The sequence below is a fragment of the Mus musculus genome, chromosome 6 (genome assembly GCF_000001635.26).
Source record: "Mus musculus strain C57BL/6J chromosome 6, GRCm38.p6 C57BL/6J".
NCBI lineage: Eukaryota > Metazoa > Chordata > Mammalia > Rodentia > Muridae > Mus > Mus musculus.
In genome coordinates, this window is record NC_000072.6 from 118,527,591 (window position 1) to 118,546,563 (window position 18,973).

Consider the following 18,973-nt stretch of genomic DNA (forward strand, 5'->3'; position numbering starts at 1 on the left):
CGCATATGAGTGAGTGAGTGTAACAGAACATTAAACAGTAATAAATAAAGACAGAGACAGCACACCTCAGCCTGCAGAGCTCCTGTTCCCATCCGACCTTTTCATGTTCCAACCGTGACTTCACTTCTTCTGTCTCTGACATTTCCTTCTGCAATCCCTTATATTTGTTTTCCATTCTTTTCAGTTTTCCTGTAAGTAGTTCACAGTGGCTTCTTTTAAGTTCTATTAATCGTTTATATGAATAAACGGCATCCCGGATTTTCAATAGACTAGCAGTATCTGAATGAGGAAAAATAAGAGACAGATAAAATGAGTGTGCATATTAGAAAAAGCCTGCATGCTTGCGTTCACTCACTCACACTAAGCGCCAACAATGAGGAACACATTACACTAGGCTCTGCAAATAACACAGGCGACCCTTGCCCTGGTTCAGCTTTAAAAAAAAAGTGTAATTTATACACAATGGGGTTGTTCTTATAAAACTGGATAGAACTGGAGATCTTCATGTTAAACTAAACTCAGTCAAACATTCCATGCTAGATTTAAAACAGAAAAACAAGAAGCATTTAATGAGCCTCCATTTCAATCTGCTTTTAGCCAGGATGAGGTAACAATTGTGGAGCCATGTTCCCACTTGAAACAACACAAACGGAGACTGATAAAATATCTTAAATAATTCTCACGACAATGATCCTTAATAGACAAATGAAATTTATGAACATCCCAAGCCTGACTCTCTTACCACTCACGGACAAAGAACTGAAGTAGAGCTCCCTAGACTTGCTGAGTTGAGGTGAATGAGTTCAGAGTCTGATAATCAAAGACAGCTTGAGATCACAGGACAGACCAGAGAGGAGCCAGCCACACAGATAAAGACCCTTTATCAGGTCTATAGAGGGCCTGGAGTACTCAGCAAGGAACTGAACAAGACACGAACAGCAAGAAACTACATTAAACAAGAATAAACTATCTGAAAAGATTAGATGAAATCTCATCCACCGCTCCTATAAGAATAATGTCTATTCTGCTTAGTCAGGCTGGACAAATACAATTTACAAGATAATGGACACAGATCAAGAAAGAAGTTCATCAAAGACACAGTAATGGAAAAGAAATACACGGAAAATGTTTGACGTTAAGGAAAATGTTTGACGTTAACTAGTAGTGTAATGGACATGAAGACCAGCATGATATGCATACTGTGCAGCTGTCAGAATAGCTAAGATTTAAAATACTGATAATCAGTGTTTCTGAGAACACACACACACACACACACACACACACACACACACACACACACACACACTCACACTCACTCACTCACACCCACCCACCCACACACACACTGGATCTCTCCTATCTCATGGTCTGGAAGACAGAACGGGGGACATGCTAGAGAACAATCTTTCAGCTTTTAAATAGAGAGTGTGGGAGAAACGGGGGCTTCTTCAATAGATCTGTTAACTAGGCTGACTCTGGTAATTAAATATGTGTTTAATACATATGTTGAAATGAACCAAATTACCCTCTATATATCAATATGTCTTGCTGAAACTGTATAAAACAAAACATTCTACTGCAACATCTAAGACAACTGAAACACAGAAAAGCAAGCTGAACAAAAACACTGGATGTGTCAGTCTCGTGAGAGGGACTGCAGCTTTGGCTGAGAGTACATATTGAGCAGCTCACATACTATGTTATCTAACGAGTACTTCTCTCTCGAAACACTCCTCAGTACAGGAACAGTACTGCCACACATCCAGGGTCGAGGGGCAATGCTGAGCTAAGTGGCATACATCACCATACATAACAAGGCCTTCCATTTACACCATGGCCATACCTTTACACTCCAGTCTGAGATGCTCGATCGCACACAAAATGCTCTCGGAATCAGGGCCCTGGAGCTCATGGTCCTCAGAGGCTGTTTCAGACGACTCAGTAAAGTCGTCAAGGTTGTCCACTGCAGCTGTCTGCCCGCTGTCCTGTAAAGGAAACACGATTTTAAACTGTTCCCTGATGCTTACACCGTACATGTAAGATAACAAGCTTTCTGTTTATACAAGCAGAAGGAGGCACTTTCTAAAAGAACTCAATTGTAGTCAAAAGGACACTGTTGTCAACCGCCACTGTTTGTTACCTGATGACAAGGTCCTCTGTTTTCACTTTGTCTTTTATATCTTTTAACTTACATTTTTAAATACATCTCATATTTTAAAACAAATTATTGTTTTTTATTCTTTTCACATTACCTTGTTATGTTTACTAGATGTTTTCTTTGTGGGCCTAAAATAAAAAAAAACAAAACCATTAAGAATCCTTTAAGACTAATGTTAAGTTAAATATAAAGAATATATAAGCCGGGCTTGGTGGCACACGCCTTTAATCCCAGCACTCGGGAGGCAGAGGCAGGCGGATTTCTGAGTTCGAGGCCAGCCTGGTCTACAGAGTGAGTTCCAGGACAGCCAGGGCTACACAGAGAAACCCTGTATCGAAAACCAAAAAAAAGAGAAGAATATATAAGATAGATTATTGACTTTTATATAAAACCTCTACATTTGAAACTTATTTCTTTCACTAATAAAGTTTACAGATTATTTACATAATCATTTTCTGTAGGGGGTTTAGTTATAAACAAAGTAAGAGGTAAAAAACAATTATTACTATCGTAAGAAAGTGAAACACACATATACTTGATTTATTCACTTGGGGATGATCTTGAGCCCCAGCCTCACCCCCAGAGCTGGGGTCTGAACTGTGAACCACCAAGGCCCTCAGTGGGTTGTTGGTCATCAAATACAGGGTTCTGTGTATTCTAGGCAAGCTCTCTACTACCTGAGCCATATATCCCCAGGCTAGAAAGAATTAAACTTCGGTCGAAGTTCTGATGATCACAGAAAAAGGAAAAACATGCTACCTGCTTTATTCGATAGAAAAAGATCATCAAGAAAGTTTTTTACTTTTCTTTCTAGTGTGTATGTGTGTGTGCACATGCAAAAATGTGTGTTATAGTGCAAGGGAGGAGGTCAGAGCACAATGTGTATGAGTGGTTCTCTCCTGCAGCCAGTGTATTCTGGGATATCAGACTCAGGGCCTCAGGCTGGTGGCAAGTGCTTTCATCCTCTAAGCTGTATTGCTGGCCCCATTTGTCATTGTCACTGTCATTTGTAGGCACTACAACCTATATAAAAAGTGTTTCAGAAGTTCTTACATAGGAAACCATTTTGTTTTGAGATAAGGTAAATGTCTTACAGTTCTGCCTATAACAGACAACTCTGTAGACTAGGTAAGCCTAGAATTCATTATGTGTTCCAGGCTGGCTTATGTGATCCTCTTGCCTTAGCCTTGAATTACAAGCATAAACTACCATACCTGGACTGAAAACAGTTTTTTAAAACTAATTAATTAATTAATGTTTTGTTTTAATGTATGAGTGCATGGACATCCGCTTGCCAGAAGAGGGCATAAGATCTCTCTATAGATGGTCATGAACCACCATGTGGTTGCTGGAAATTGAACTCAGGCCTCTGGAAGAGCAGCCATCACATCAGCTTTTAATCACTAAGCCATCTCATCTCCCCAGCCTCAGAGACACTGTTTTGTTTTTTGTTTTTTAATGATGAGAAAATGTAGCCTTTTCTGGACCTACAATTACTGTGCATCACTGTAAGCACTATTCATGTGCTAATCTCACTGTGGTCCTCACAATCCTGTGAGAAAGGTTAAAGTGCAGTAGGCAGTTTACAAAGTGGGGCAAAGAAAAGCTCTAGAGAACACAGCGGATCAGTGGCAGGCCCAGTGTCTTAGTTAGGGTTTTACTGCAGTGAACAGATACCATGACCAAGGCAAGTCTTATAAAGACAACATTTAATTGGGGTTGGCTTACAGGTTCAGAGGGTCAGTTCATTATCATCAAGGTGGGAGCATGGCAGCATCCAGGCAGGCATGGCGCAAGAGGAGCTGAGAGTTCTACATCTTCATCTGAAGGCTGCTAGTGGGAGACTGACTTCCAGGCAGCTAGGATGAGGGTCTTAAAGCCCATGTCCACGGTGACACAACTATTCCTACTCGCTGGGCCAAGCATATTCAAACCATGGCACCCAGCAAACCCAGAGGCATGCTACACAGTGTGAGCACAGGCCTATCTATCTCCAAGGGATTTATACTGACACAGCGGCAAATGAATTCACATTATTATTTTACTGCTACTTGTAACTTAATTTCTGAATCTTGTAAACATTTTCTAAATAAAAAACCTTACACCTCCACAGTTTTGAAATAAATCTTTTTGTTGTTGTTGTTGTTGTTATTATTTTGAGTCAGGGTTTCTCTGTGTAATCCTGGCTGTTCTGGAACTCTCTGTAGACCAGGTTGGCCTAGGTCACAGATGTGCCTGCCTCAGAGTTGCTGTGCTACCACACCTGGCTTGAAAATGTCAAGTGTCAGTAACTTAGACGTACAAACCCAGCGACACTGAGGTAAGCAGAGACAGCTCTGCTGGGTCATCCCTGAAACTACACAAACATTCTGATTTTAAAGAAGACTATTAAATCAGTCAGTACCCACATTTCTATTATCGTTCCCAGCATAGAAATCTGATGAGTATTTTACCTGGCTTCACTTTGGTCCGTGTCACTCCAGCAGGAACCATCCTGCATTTGTGGCCAGCCACCAGTTGGTAAGCCGGTGCGCTCACTCATTGCCGTCCTCGCGGGCTCTCTGGATACCCATTTTTCATTTTCCATTTTCTTTGCTTCCTTCATAAGCAAGGCAGGACCACTATTTAAAAACAAATCATTTTTTAAAAAAATGTCTTTTAAAAATAATTCTACTGACAAAGAATAAAAGAAAAGCAATTTTGGTACAATTCTGACAGGCAGCAGTGGAAAAGAGTGAGACTGGGCCTGGTATGGGCTTTTGAAACCTCAAAAGTCACTCCCAGTGATGGACCTCTAACAAGAAAATAACATTTCAAATCTAATGCTGGCCATTCTCACTCAAACCCAAATGAAAAAAGAATATGTATATATTATATATCAGTTACCTGAGTAGTTTGTTTTTATTATATTTATAATGTATTGAACTGGAATTAATTTGGTATGTATATATTAATCCTTAACATGTATTATTAATCTCTAATAGTACCTCTTCAAAAAGGATTAAATTCCCAGACTTGTTAAAATAATATATTAAAATAGTATGCCATTCTTGAAATAAATTTTTAAAATAAATTTTAAAAACCAGAAATATATTCACATAACATAACTGAATTTTAAAGAAACCAAAATTCTTACTATAGGAGATAGTAAATACTTTTTGAAGATAGTTTAATAGCATGTATCATGATCTGAAATACACCCTAGCCTGACAGTTAATAGCTTCATTCCTGGGATCAAATCCTTCTGGAATAAAAAAAAACCATGACTTATAAATACTTACATGCATACATATGTTAAGGATGTTTATATACTGTGTCACACATTATAGGTAAGTAACATAATGTATGTTAAGGATATCTTATATATGTTTTGTATATATTTTTAAACAAAATATTAATATAATTGGAAAAAATATGTCCTTTAATGTTTTTCTGTCAATCATGTAAGGCTGAATATGCCTAACCTATATGCACAACATTTATTTAAAAATGAATAGTAACTCAAATTAAATTGCAATGGGTTTTATAGTAACACCTCTACAATGTTAAATATTGCCCACTCTTACCTGCCACGTCCCTCACTCCCCTCCCGGGGAGACTGCTGGTTCTCAGTGTCTCCACTCTGTGGCTTTACATCAGCACCGCCGTCAGCAGCACCGCTGTATAGATTTCCTGAGGGTTCTGCTTCGTTATTTTTGTATTTTCTCTTTTCTTCAACCTTTAATGTAAAGTGGACAGAGGATGACTTGATTTAAAAAAAAAAGAAGAAGAAGAAAAAAAAAAAGACTTTCTGTGGGAGGGGCTGAAGAGAAGGTTCCGGGGTCGAGAGCGCTGATTGGTTCCCAGCACTCACGTGGTGGCTCACAACCATCTGGACCTGTTGCTGCAGGGACCCAGTGCACTCCTCCGACCTCTGTAGGCACCAGGGTGAACATATGTACATGCAGGCCAGACACACCCACACATAAAATAAAAATAAATCTTAAAAAAAAAAGTCATTATTCAATGGCAAAGGAATTCCTGCTTTTCTTAAAAGCTCTTAGTTGTCATTGATCTCTATCACGTGACAGTTTAGCCAGGATTTGCGTTTGACACTCGAGTCCCACGTTTTGCATATTGAGAAAGAAAACGTTACACAGAATTTTATTCTTAGGAGTTCTTTCTGGGACTGAAGAGATGGCTCGGTGGTTAAGAGCACTGACTGCTCTTCTATTGGTCCTGAGTTCAATTCCCAGAACCCACATGGTGGCTCATAACCACCTGCAATGGGATCCGATGCCCTCTTCTGGTGTGCAAATGTACATGCAGGCAAAATACCCATAAACATAAATAAATAAATCTTTAAAAAGAGTTCTTACTGTAAGGCTGTATATTTTTAAAAGAACTTTATTTTTAAATAATAAAAGAGTATATACAAAGAAAGCAGTTGAGATCTTACCAGTAAGAAGGGCTTTAGCTAATTTTAAGTCACTGGACTGTAACTAAGAAGTAAAAGCTAACTTACTCAGTGTACAGTGGACACCGTGACCCAGCAGACTCATCGTGCCTACTGACTGACTGCACCACACTGGACTCTGTGCTACACTTACTAAACACAGATTACGAGGGTCGTGTTTTGTTTTGTTTTTTAGTGTTACAAAGCCTTACCTCATCACACGCTAAAGAGTAGCTTAAGTCCTCTTTCTAAAGATCACCAAATGATCTTTAGAGAGGAGGCAAACTTTATTAAGTGCCAAAGTCAATAAATACTGATTAGAAAAAAGAGCAACATTAGTTCCAATTATAAAACTATAACAGTGTAGTCATTTGTATTAAGTCCAGTTCTAATACAGTCTCCTGTTCAATAAAGATGGTGGATGAAGCCATTTAGGGTATTTGCCAGGTTCTGACGATACATCAAATTAGAACGGTAAAGCGTATCACCTAGTAGCCCAGTACCGAGGCCTCACTGCAGAGCTGTGATTCTCTGCCAGGCGATGGAGGTATTTTATATGCTGGCTCAGCGAATAGTTCAAAGGTTATGTTGTGGGGTTACTGAGCTCCCACACTCTGCTACTTCTGCCCCTCGGTGCTGCAGTTACCAACACACATGTCTACCTTGGGCTTTTTCTATGGGAATTCTGCACATCGCCTACAGGCTGGCTCCAGACACCAAGAATGGACTGGCGGGGGATGGGCCTTCCCCTTTTTATAAGGGGGTGGGGGCTTTGAACAGAATCTTGTCTTGGCTCCATTAACCTCTCGCTGTCTAAGTCTCTTTCAGCCCTAGCCTGCCTCCCTGGTGTACCTGGTCCTTGTAAGTCGCAGGCCGGCTTGCAACATTCACGTACCTTCTGCTGGCTGTCCTCGCTGCCACTGAGCCTTGTCTGTTCTTCTCTTGATACTGATTCTGGCTCTGAAATCAAATGCGCACACTGGGTTAAAATAAACTTCTTTACTAGATAAAATCTTTATAAACCTAGAAAAATAAACAATTTGCTTTTAAGAGTTTAAGTCACACTTAATCCTTAGCTATAAAGCTACATATTTACTACTTTAGGGAAATACTCCTAATTATCCAAAACTTCTACAAATCATTCAGACACTCTCTGGAGCCAAAATCATTACATACAAAATCTCAATGACTCATGCACAAATTCACTCACCATAATACACCCCGAGGAGGAGCATTAGAAATTCCAGACTCACAGAACATAAACTCAAAGGGCACACAATTCCGTGCGCTACCAGTGACTTTGGCTTCCACAATTACTGTTACCTCTTATGCCCGTCGTGGCTGAACACTGTATTACATCTGAATGCGTCCAGCCGCTGCTGTGAGGCATCTCGTCACTGGCTAACAGGTGCTGCTTTCTTGGGGCTGTCTTAGCAATTTTCCCGCCACATCTTTACCACTTGAGCTGCATTCCCCTCCTTACATGTATATTCGTTTTGCTCCTGTATTGGACAGGTCAATTTTTAAAAACCATCTGCATATAAAGATTTTTATTTTCCTTGGGAACCAGTACTTGAGTTCCTACTAAATGCCAGGCTTTGGAGTCAAAAGCATTTAAAGAATGGCGCGAAGGACGGCTTTCCTAAGGGTAAACCACCAGGTTAGCCAGATAAAGGGCGGAAAAGGATCATTAGTTCAAGAAAGGCAGCAGTGTAAGAGCGGTGCCAAACGGGACGGTAAGAAAAGGACATTACCAGCAATGTAGTAATGTCAGAATCATGAGAGAGAAACAGAAGGAAGAGTTAAAGATTGAGAGCTGGGCAGAAGTCGGCCTGTGAGGTTTTGCAGGTAACTGTGTGGCCCTAACATTAGGGTGCTTTATGATCCCATCTGCACTGGTGGCAGAGTGCCAAGTGCCCTAGGGTGGTGGGAGCAGTGGGTGCTAAGTGTGAGGGCCAGGGGAACTGAAGTCAATGAATCAGTAGAGGACAGCAGCAGAATAAAGGGGACAGAGGGACTGTTTCTAGAAAAATTTAGGACACGGCATTATCTGGGCCTAGGATAGAACAAAATTTCATTTAACAAAGAAATGTACAAATTTGAGTTCTGAAATACTAGTCTTTTCATTGCAAAAAGTATCAAGTATCATGCAAAAAGAAACTACCCAATTCGTTAGCTGTGCTCACTTTGTAGTTTGGCCTCACATCTTCCTATGTTGAAGGAATTCATTCATTTACAATGCTAACAAAATATGTGAAAATGATATCTCCAGTATTATAAAGATAGGCAGAAGTATTCTAGAGTTGAAAGTTCTTTGTTCTGTTTTCTGTCTTCTATGAGTCACACAAGCCATGCAGAATATAATTTTCTAATGGAAAAGATACATTCAATATTCATCATCCCATGTCCTCCTGGGGACAGCTTTGCAAGTTCTGTGCATGGCACCTGAGTTTTTGACCCTGACTATGCTATGAACTCATTTTTATTATCACGTTAACACAATCTTTGATGAGTCTTAGACAAGGTCAAATCAGGATTACAATCTGAAATATCTGAGTATAACGTTTTCACTTCTTAGGACATAAACGATACAAATATAATGTGCACAAAGTTTTCCTTGAAGAAGCCCCATATCCTCCTCTGCCTCACAAGCTCGACACCATGGGTTACTCTACTGCCACGCCACCTCCCGTAGGATCTGCGTGACAAGTTCCACAGACTGAGGCGATTGACCTCAAAATGGGGAGGCCTCCTGGAACCGGTTGTGGAACTCTTTGCCGGAGAAAAAATATTGAGCCGTAGTTCTCAGGGCAGTCTATCTGTTTTGTTTTCTCTTATTCCTTTTCTTATTTACATGTTCCTGGGAACCTAGGCCAAGATCTTAAGTGAGAATAATGGGTAAGAAACCATCCTTAGAGATGGGGTCACTAACATGACCTTATCCCCAGGGAAACCAACGCTTTACTTTCTAAATCATTTACAAAACTATGATGATAGATGAAAACTTCCCAACAATAAAATTTCATATGTCTACATGTGTGTCATCAGAGGTAGGTTTTAGTATATGGTAAAGAAAGCCTTAATTAGAAAGAATTAAAATAATTTAAATTTATGCATTGAAGATTTATTTTAAAAAAGCAGGCACTAGATGTTAAATAATAATTGACCACAGGGCTGGAGAGTTAGTTCAGCAATTAAGAACACTGACTGTTAAAGATTTATTAACCTGCTCCTGGAAATATGCCACTAGCCTTGGATGATAGCCCCCACTGAATACATCCTTTTAGAATTGTTATATTTTGATGATTTATAATGATGTTACCTGTTCTGTTTGTGATTCACTGACTACATAGTTTCAGAGTTGTAATGCTTGGATGATTTTTGTGCTTTATTGTGCCAAGTGATTTTTGTTGGTATTTGTGATTGTTTCACTGGATATAGTTTCTAAGAGATATAATGTTTGTTTTTTAAAAAATGTATAAAATCCCCTGCTTGAGAGCTGCAGAATACACTCAGATTCAAACTGCCTCTGTGTTTGTTTCTGTTTGTCACTGCTGGATCCTTACCCACCTAGCTTCAAAGACTCTCATTCCAGGGACCCCCATACCCGACTGGGGTGGTCTGTGGAACTCTATGTCACCTATCCCTTTTCCTATTCATTCAGAGATGTTCAATTATTTATCCTCTTTTCATCTATTAGTACTACTTGTTTGATGCACACCAAGTATTTTCAGAGTTCCCCTTTTAAGACAAGGATAAACATCACAAATTTAAGAATAAATGATTTCCAAAGTGATTTCCTGTCTCCCATGTAAAAACAGAATGAGTCTTGTTCCACATAAAATCAAAGAGTGGATAAACAGGAGACAGGAAATACAAACACAACAAATATTTGTTTCTTTTTTCTTTTCTAAGCAGAGTGGCCAGAGTTAAGCTTTTTTGAGATAAAAGGGAAAATATGATGAAACTGTAAGAACCATTTCTCCACTAAAGTCCTCTAGTCTTTTGACATTGTGGTGGTTTGAATATGCTTTGCCCTTAGGGAGTGGTTCTGTTAGGGGGTGTGGCCTTGTTGAAGGAAGTGTGTCACTGTGGGGGTGGGCTTTGTAGCCCCACCCAGTCCAGAAGAGTGACAGACACTGACAATTATGGGGACACGAGAAAAGAAAGAAGCCACTACAGTATGTGGTTACATGGCCAGCCAGCTGAGCAGCAGAGGCAAGCCTAGGTACCACTTGCTTTGGAGTCATGCTCCTCAACCTGTAGGTCACAACCCCTTTGGGGGCTGAATGACCTATTCATGGGAGCTGCATCTCAGACATCCTGCATATCAGACAGTTACAGTACGATTCATAACAGTAGCAATGAAAGAATTTTATGGTTGGGGTCACTACAACCTAAAAACTGTATTAAAGGGCTGTGTTAAAGAACTGTATTAAAGCATTAGGAAGGTTGGGAACCACAGCTTTAGAGACTTCTGTCTTCTCAGCTGTAAACCTGGTAGAGGTCTCACCAGAAGTCCTATTTACACTAAAAGATATAACCCCCTTGCATGGCCCTCGTTTACCTTATCAGAGCATTTTCGCTTGCAGTTCGGAACCAGATAGGGAATATTAGTCACTGACTCCAAGTAGAGAGAGCAGTGGTAATCGCCTGCTAAGAACAGGTGTTAATTGATAAATGTCTGTGGCTCTAGGTAGAGAGCACAACAGATAGATGCTATAACAGGATGGCTGCTCTAGGCAGAGAGCTTAACAATTAAAAACCATCTGCTTCCTATAGGCAGATATTAGTGGAAGTTTGAATTAACTGCTTTAAAGATGGTATAAAGATATATTGCTCTAGTAAGTCTTATAAGATACTCATATTCTATTTAATGTAGGTTCCACGGGAATTTTTGAATTTTGAATTTTTCATTCAAGGGACCCAGAGTCAATTTATAATCTCATTTATCAAAACAAGAGGAAAATATAAGAAAAAAAATCAAAGTTTCTAAACAACCCTTTGAGATGTAACTTGAGAGCCACCAAAGCGATATGGCTAATGATCCCACACTCAGTCAGGTCCTCCTTAGAAGCTCACACCCACTCGTGGGCATATCCTCTTTCCCACATGTCTCTCTTAGCTCCTCTGCTTAGGAGCCACAGCTCAATGAAACGTCATACGCATGTTCAGATGGGCTTTTATTCATTTGAGTGTCTTCCTCTCTACTTTTAGCAAAAACCTCAACTTTGTTTCATCCTGGCTAGTCTGAACATTCTTTCCTATGTCGAATCCACAAATCCAGAGACTGACTTAGTTGAAGCCCCTAAACAATTCGGGTAACTCCTGGCTTCCAAAGGAGACAGTGTGGTACCTACCAATGACAGGTACCAATAACAATGCTGTTTTATTTACTTCAAATCTTTCTAATAAAATAGGGAGTAAAAAATGTTTAGGAACCATAAGACCGAGCATTTCCAATGTGCAACGCGCCTTCCCCTAGAGTACCCCACAATTTACCTGACTTGAAAGTCTGTGCATCCGTCATTCCCACTGTCTCCGTTTTGTTCAGAACAGGAGCCCTCCTTTCGATGGTAGGCTGGATGGATTTGAAAACAATATTTAACAAATGTGTACTCCATATAACATGTAGTAAAAACTCATGAAAAACATTACTATACCTCCATGATTGCATATTTCCTGGGGGCCTCTGAAAAGCAAAAGGAAAATGTATAATTTATTATATATAAATATGGTAAGCCAACCATCGATTTATGCAGTTACTATGGCACTGAACCCTCATGACACATTTGAAAATGATCAGTTCTGCTATCCCCCTCTGCTAAGGCCACCCATGTATCAGAAATCTATTCAATGAAAAACAAGAGAGTAAGTTTGACAAAACATGCAGTTAGGACTCAAAGCGAGGCGTGTCCAGTGACCGTGACTAAAACAGAAACATGTGTTTTCACCAAAGTGAGCATGCTGATGAACAGACAGAAACATGATCGTTAGTTAGAGCGACAAGTCATGACTGTGAAGATCCACTGCAGAGACGATGGTAAAAGCGTGTCTTTAATGCAGCACCCCAGAATGGTTTTTCACATTATACTACAAGCATTCATCATGGTTTTCAGTTTGCCCTATAATTTGCAAAGCAGAAAGATAAGAAAGTTCAGTGGAATGCACAATTCATTTCCTGCCAGAGAAGATTTTAAAAATCAATTAGATTTAGACATATACTTGTAGAATAATAGTTAATAAAAATACCATTTTTTTCCATACCCATGTGGGCTACCGGAAGGCCTACATTTCTTGACTCCTCTAGTTTAGCCATTTTAAAGCTTCTTGATCCACTCATGCAAGAAGGTATATAAGTCACATCTAAGAAATAACGCACATGTTTTAGACTGAGTCATCAGATACTAGAACCAGAGATATTAATACACTTTTATTTCAAGATTGGTTTAATATTTATTTAAAATACTTAAGAAATGAACCATAATGCTTTGCTTTAAAATCAGTTTGGTTTAGCTGTTAACTATGTTAGTCTTTAATAGATTTTCATGAAACAACAACTTCTTAAAAAAAAAAAATCAGTTATCTCAAAAGACAGCAACACAACAATAACAATAATAATATAATCTAAGTAACATATTAATGAGAGTCTCAGGTGCCTGTTAGTTGTTCAGATGACATCTGTGAGTAAATCAAATTCTAACTCTGTTTCCAAATTCCAGTAACACCTCGAAGCAGCAAGAGTCTAGCCTGAGTTCCTTAGCATCCCCACCCCCACCCCGGGTCAGCTCCCACAGCGCCCGGCTGCTTCCCTCCTTTCCACAAAAGTTACTCTTCTCTTCTAGTGACCTCCAGACCTTCACATGCATGGCTTTCATCTTACATGTTTTCTACTGATTATTCCAGTACCTTCCTTCCTCTGTATTATAATTCTGAATTATAATCCCTATTTCCCCTTTCTTTTGAACTTTCTAACTAGAAGCATGACCAGTCTGTATTTATAACTGCCACATATTCAAAACACAATATTCACGGATCCTATGTCTCCTATACAACTTCTTGGGTTTCACTTAGAATATAACTAGAAATGTTTTCTAATTATGTAAAAACAGTAAGACTGAAAGAACAGTCAGAAAGAAGAGGGGATGTAAAGGTTAGAAAATTTGTTTTGGGTTAACTGTTAAAGGAAAAAGAAACGCTTTTGAATATGAAAAGGCTTTGTGTGGTAAACTAGGAGGCCTAAAGGAAAGGATTTTTTGAAAAGGAAAACAGGTGATAAGCAATTGGAAGGCTAAAGATTGTCCTGAAGAGTTTTGAAAAGGTAAACCTTCAAGCATGTGCTGGGTGTAAGGTAGCTATAATGAAAGGTTATTAAGAATTCCTCATGTCAGGGCTGGAGAGAGGGCTCAGCAGTTTAAAGTACTGGCTGTTCTTCCAGAAGGCCTGGGTTCAATTCCCAGCACCCACACGGCAGCTCACAACTGTCTCTAACTCTAGTTCCAGGGATCTCACATCCTCACATGAAGTCAAAACTTCAATGCACATAAAATTAAAGATTCCCAAGGTCAAAACCCAGTCTGTTGATCCAACATGGCACCATGGTCACAATAGCCATTCTGCCAGTCTAGGAGCGCGGAAGCTCTTCCATCCACAGCATCTGCCTGGATTCCCTTCTCAGGGTCCTGACATTCCCACTAGAAGGGTCTCTCCTTTTTTAGTTAGGTATATTCCATGCACACTTAACTCCTCTAAGCTATTGTAAGTGTTTTTTATTTTTAATTTCTTTCTCTGAGAGTATACTGTTATGATACATATGAAGGCTACTTTACCAACTGTTCAAACAGGGGGCTAATATTGAGAATTTACAAAGAAATGCAGAAGTTGCATACCAAAGAAGCAAAACTACAAAACGACCAACGGGCTAATGAAATGGACAGCTTTCAAAAGAAGAAACACAAATGGTCAAGAACTATTTTTAAAAGTCTTGAATATTCCTGGTCATCTTGGAAACACAAATTAAAACTACATTGAGATACCACTTCACCCTATTAGAATAGCTGTCATCCAGAAACTGATAGAGGATTCAAACTGGATTCAAACTGGCCAGAAAAAAAATAAAGAATAAAAATAAATCATTTAAAATACTATGAACTTCAAAGCAGTTGGCAGAGTATGAATGACTCTGGTACAAGAGGAGAATACAGTGTAGCTGCTCAGAGTGTGATATAGATATACTTAAATATTGTTAAAAATGCCCATTTCCAGGCTGGAGAGTTGGCTCAGTAGCTAAGAAGAGCACTTCCAGAGGTCCTGAGTTCAATTCCAATCAACCACATGGTGGCTCACAACCATCTTCACTGGTACCTGATGCCCTCTTCTGGTGTGCAGGTGTACATGCAGATAGAGCACTCATACATAAAATAAATATTTTTAAAATGCTCATTTCCTTTACTGCAGCCTTTACTTTTTAAGGCCATGCTCTGTTTTTTATTTCTTTGACTTTAGGGATAATATTCCTATTATACTTGTATGTCACATGGATATGTTTTGTAAGGTAATAGAGGGAAAATTAATTAGAAAATCAAACTCAGATCATAACGGCTGGCAGACCTGATAGGATCTAGGGTTTCTTCTTCTCTATGGCTCCTCCCACCATCCTCCTGAAGATGCTTTGCTGCTATGCACAAACTATGAAGCCATTCTTACCTTCTATCTGTCCATGTGCTCTCCTTTTTCCCGTTTGATCTGCAGTCCCAGAGAAGTGACCTACGTCTTTCAGTGACACACTCTCGGAGATACTCTGTTGGAGCAGAGATCAAAACGAGTTACACAGAGATTTCTTAATCATTTTCTAAGATGATGCTTCAGTTTCTTGTTTAAACACTGCTAGAAAAATAAGAAGTCTATACTGAAAAGAAACATGTCAATAAAGAAGACTGCATGTGTTTCCTCTAGATTAAACCCACCTTCACTCTTCATCTGGTTACCAGCTATGAAGGCAAGCGTGGAAGGTCAGAGGAGGGTATTCATAAAGAATTAACGTGTTTTCATGCTTCGGCAAGCAGCGAAGCTTAGAACACTTAGCACTGCTCCTCATTCTTCATGCAATGTAAGAAGATGACTAAAAAAACAGGTATCTTAAGAAATTCTTGTAAGTTCACCTGCTTCAATACAGCATGAAACCCTTCAAATATGTCCAATGACAGAAATGTATAAAGTAAGAAACGTCAGAGCGTGTCACAAGGATTACACAGAAGGCACTGTAGACGTTGCTAGCTTCAGGTTTCCATCTGCGGCCAGAGCTGACCCTATGCCTCAGCTCTCTGTACCCAAATCCTGCTGGGAGAGAGCTGGTCTCCCAGGAGTGCTGACACACCTGAGAGCACAGGTAAAACCACCACTTCTGCTCAAATACCTTGCCCAAGAGGGATTCACCTGGAGCCCCCAGGACACAGGAACCAAGGAACAGCCGGGGACAGGATGCTTCCGGTTTCCATTTCTGTCCTGGAGCTGACCCTGTGCCACAGCTCTCCATACCTGAATTCTGCCCAGAGAGAGCTGGTCACCCAAGATTGCTGACACACAGGCTTACAGGAGGGACAAGCCACAGTCAGAGACAGCAAGACCAGCTAACACCACAGATAACCAGATGGCAAAAGGCAAGGGCAAGAACATAAGCAACAGAAATAAGGCTACTTGGCATCATCAGAACCCAGTTCTCCCACCACAGCAAGCCCTAGATACCCCAACACACCAGAAAAGCAAGACTCTGATTTAAAATCACATCTCATGATGATAGAGGACTTTAAGAAGGACATAAATAACTCCCTTAAAGAAATACAGGAGAACACATGTAAACAGATAGAAGCCTTTAAAGAGAAAAATACAAAAATCCCTTTTTTTACAGGAAAACACAACCAAACAGGTGAAGGAATTGAACAAAACCATCCAGGATCTAAAAATGGAAATAGAAATAATAAAGAAATCACAAAGGGAGACAACCCTGGAGATAGAAAACCTAGGAAAGAGATCAGGAGTCAAAGATGCAAGCATCACCCACCAAAAGAATACAAGAGATAGAAGAGAAAATCTCAGGTGCAGAAGATACCATAGAAAACATTGACACAACAGTCAAAGAAAATGCAAAACAAAAAAGCCAACCCAAAACATCCAGGAAACCCAGGACACAAACCTACGGATAATAGGAGTAGATGAGAATTGGGATTTTCAACTTAAAGGGCCAGCAAATATTTTCAACAAAATTATAGAAAAAAACTTCCCTAACCTAAAGAAAGATATGCCCATAAACATTCAAGAAACCTTCAGAACTCCAAATAGACTGGACCAGAAAGAAATTCCTCCTGCACATAATAGTCAAAACACGAAATGCACAAAACAAAGAAAGAATATTAAAAGCGGTAAGGGGAAAAGGTCAAGTAACATATAAAGGCAGGCCTATCAGAATTACACCAGACTTCTCACCAGAGACTATGAAAGCCAGAAGACCCTGGGCAGATGTTATATAGACCCTAAGAGAACACAAATGCCAGCCCAGACTACTATAAGCAGCAAAATTCTCAATTACCATAGGTGGAGAAACCAAGATATTCCATGATAAAACCAAATTTACACAATTATCTCTTCACAAATCCAACCCGACAAAGGATAATAGATGGAAAATGCCAACACAAGGAGGGAAATTACACCCTAGAAAAAGCAAGAAAGTAATTTCCTTTTAACAAACCCAAAAGAAGATAACCACACAAACATAAAAATAACATCAATAATAACAGGGAGCAACAATCACTATTCCTTAATATCTCTTAACATCAATGGACTCAATTCCCTAATAAAAAGACATAGACTAACAGACTGAATACATAAACAGAACCCAGCATTTTGCTGCATACAGGAAACACATCTCAGTGTCAAAGACAGGCACTACCTCAGAGTAAAAGGCTGGAAAACAATTTTCCAAGCAAATGGTCCCAAGAAACAAGTTGGAGTATACAAAGAACTGAAGAAGTCAGACTCCAGAGAATCAAGCAACCTTATCAAAAAATGGGGAACAGAGCTAAACAAAGAATTCTCAACTGAGGAAATTTGAATGACTGAGAAGCACCTAAAGAAATGTTCAACATCTGTAGTCATCAGGGAAATGCAAATCAAAACAACCCTGAGATTCTACCTCACACCAGTCAGAATGGTTCAGGTGACAGCAGATGCTGGCAAGGATCTGGTGAAAGAGGAACACTCCTCCATTGCTGGTGAGAATGCAAGCTGGTACAACCACTCTGGAAATCAGTCTGGCGGTTCCTCACAAAACTGGACATAGTACTACCGGAAGATCTTGGGCATATACTCACAAGATGCTCCAAGATGCAATAAGGATACATGCTCCACTATGTTCATAGCAGCCATATTTATAACAGCCAGAAGCTGGAAAGAACCCAGATGTCCCTCAACAGAGGAATGGATACAGAAAATGTGGTATATTTACACAATGGAGAACTACTCAGCTATTAAAAATAATGACTTCATGAAATTAGCAGGCAAATGGATGGATCTAGAAACTATCATCCTGAGTGAGGTAACTCAGTCACAAAAAAACACACATGGTATGTGGGTATTAGGCAAAGAGGGTGGAATACCCACAATACAACACATGGACTGGACCACATGAAGCTTAAGAGGAAGGAAGACCAAAGAGTGGATGCTTCAGTCCTACTTAGAAGGGTGAACAATATAGTCAAGGGAAATAGAGGGTGGGAGGGACTTAGGAGGAAAAGTGGAGGAGGGGAAGAGGGGCAGAATCAGGTATGGGAGGAGATAGAGGAGATACAGAGGGTCATGAAATTGAACAGAGGTGTATAGCAATGGGGGATGGGGAACTGAGAGTAGCAACCAGAAAGTCCCAGATGCCAGGAAAGCCAGAGCCTCACAGGACCCCACTGGGATGATATTATCTGAAATACCTAACGAAGGGGAGGGAGAACCTGTTGAGACCAAATCCAGAGGTTAGGCATGCCCCCCTGGTTGAGGGATGGGGCCACCCACCCATCTTCAAAATTTTAACCAAGAATTGCTCCTAAAGGAAGGGCTATCCAGAGACTGTCCCACCTGGGGATCCATCCCACATGTAGACACCAAACCCTGACACTATTGCCGATACCAAGAAGTACTTGCTGACAGGAGCCTGATACAGCTGTCTCCAGAAAGGTTCTGCCAGTGCCTGACCAATACAGATGTGGATGCTTGCTTTAAGCCATCGGACTGAGCACAGGGACCCCAATAGAGGAATTAGAGGAAGGACTGAAGAGGCTGAAGGGGGCTTATCTGGCATCAATTGGAGGGGAGGCCCTTGGTCCTGTGAAGCCTTG

General features: G+C 40.1%; 1 protein-coding gene across 7 annotated transcripts in view; it reads right to left on the bottom strand.

The window, feature by feature from the left end:
- Positions 1-18,973, bottom strand: part of Ankrd26 (ankyrin repeat domain 26) — a 60,981-nt gene that overhangs the window by 26,291 nt on the left and 15,717 nt on the right. For 4 of the 7 annotated variants that reach the window (XR_001785122.2, XM_006506022.3, XM_030255354.1 and 1 more), the window contains 10 exons: positions 15,300-15,393; positions 12,846-12,959; positions 12,257-12,285; positions 12,096-12,174; positions 7,489-7,553; positions 5,725-5,876; positions 4,612-4,779; positions 2,253-2,286; positions 1,844-1,985; positions 66-279 (listed from right to left, as the gene is read on the bottom strand). Coding sequence is in view for 6 of the 7 variants with exons in the window: in XM_006506022.3 (XP_006506085.1) it covers positions 66-279; positions 1,844-1,985; positions 2,253-2,286; positions 4,612-4,779; positions 5,725-5,876; positions 7,489-7,553; positions 12,096-12,174; positions 12,257-12,285; positions 12,846-12,959; positions 15,300-15,393 (1,091 nt within the window). In the remaining variant the exon portion in view is untranslated. Of the gene's footprint in view, positions 1-65; positions 280-1,843; positions 1,986-2,252; positions 2,287-4,611; positions 4,780-5,724; positions 5,877-7,488; positions 7,554-7,916; positions 8,085-12,095; positions 12,175-12,256; positions 12,286-12,845; positions 12,960-15,299; positions 15,394-18,973 lie in introns of those variants that run through there. The other 3 variants (NM_001081112.2, XM_006506023.3, XM_006506025.3) reach the window with 3 other exon arrangements.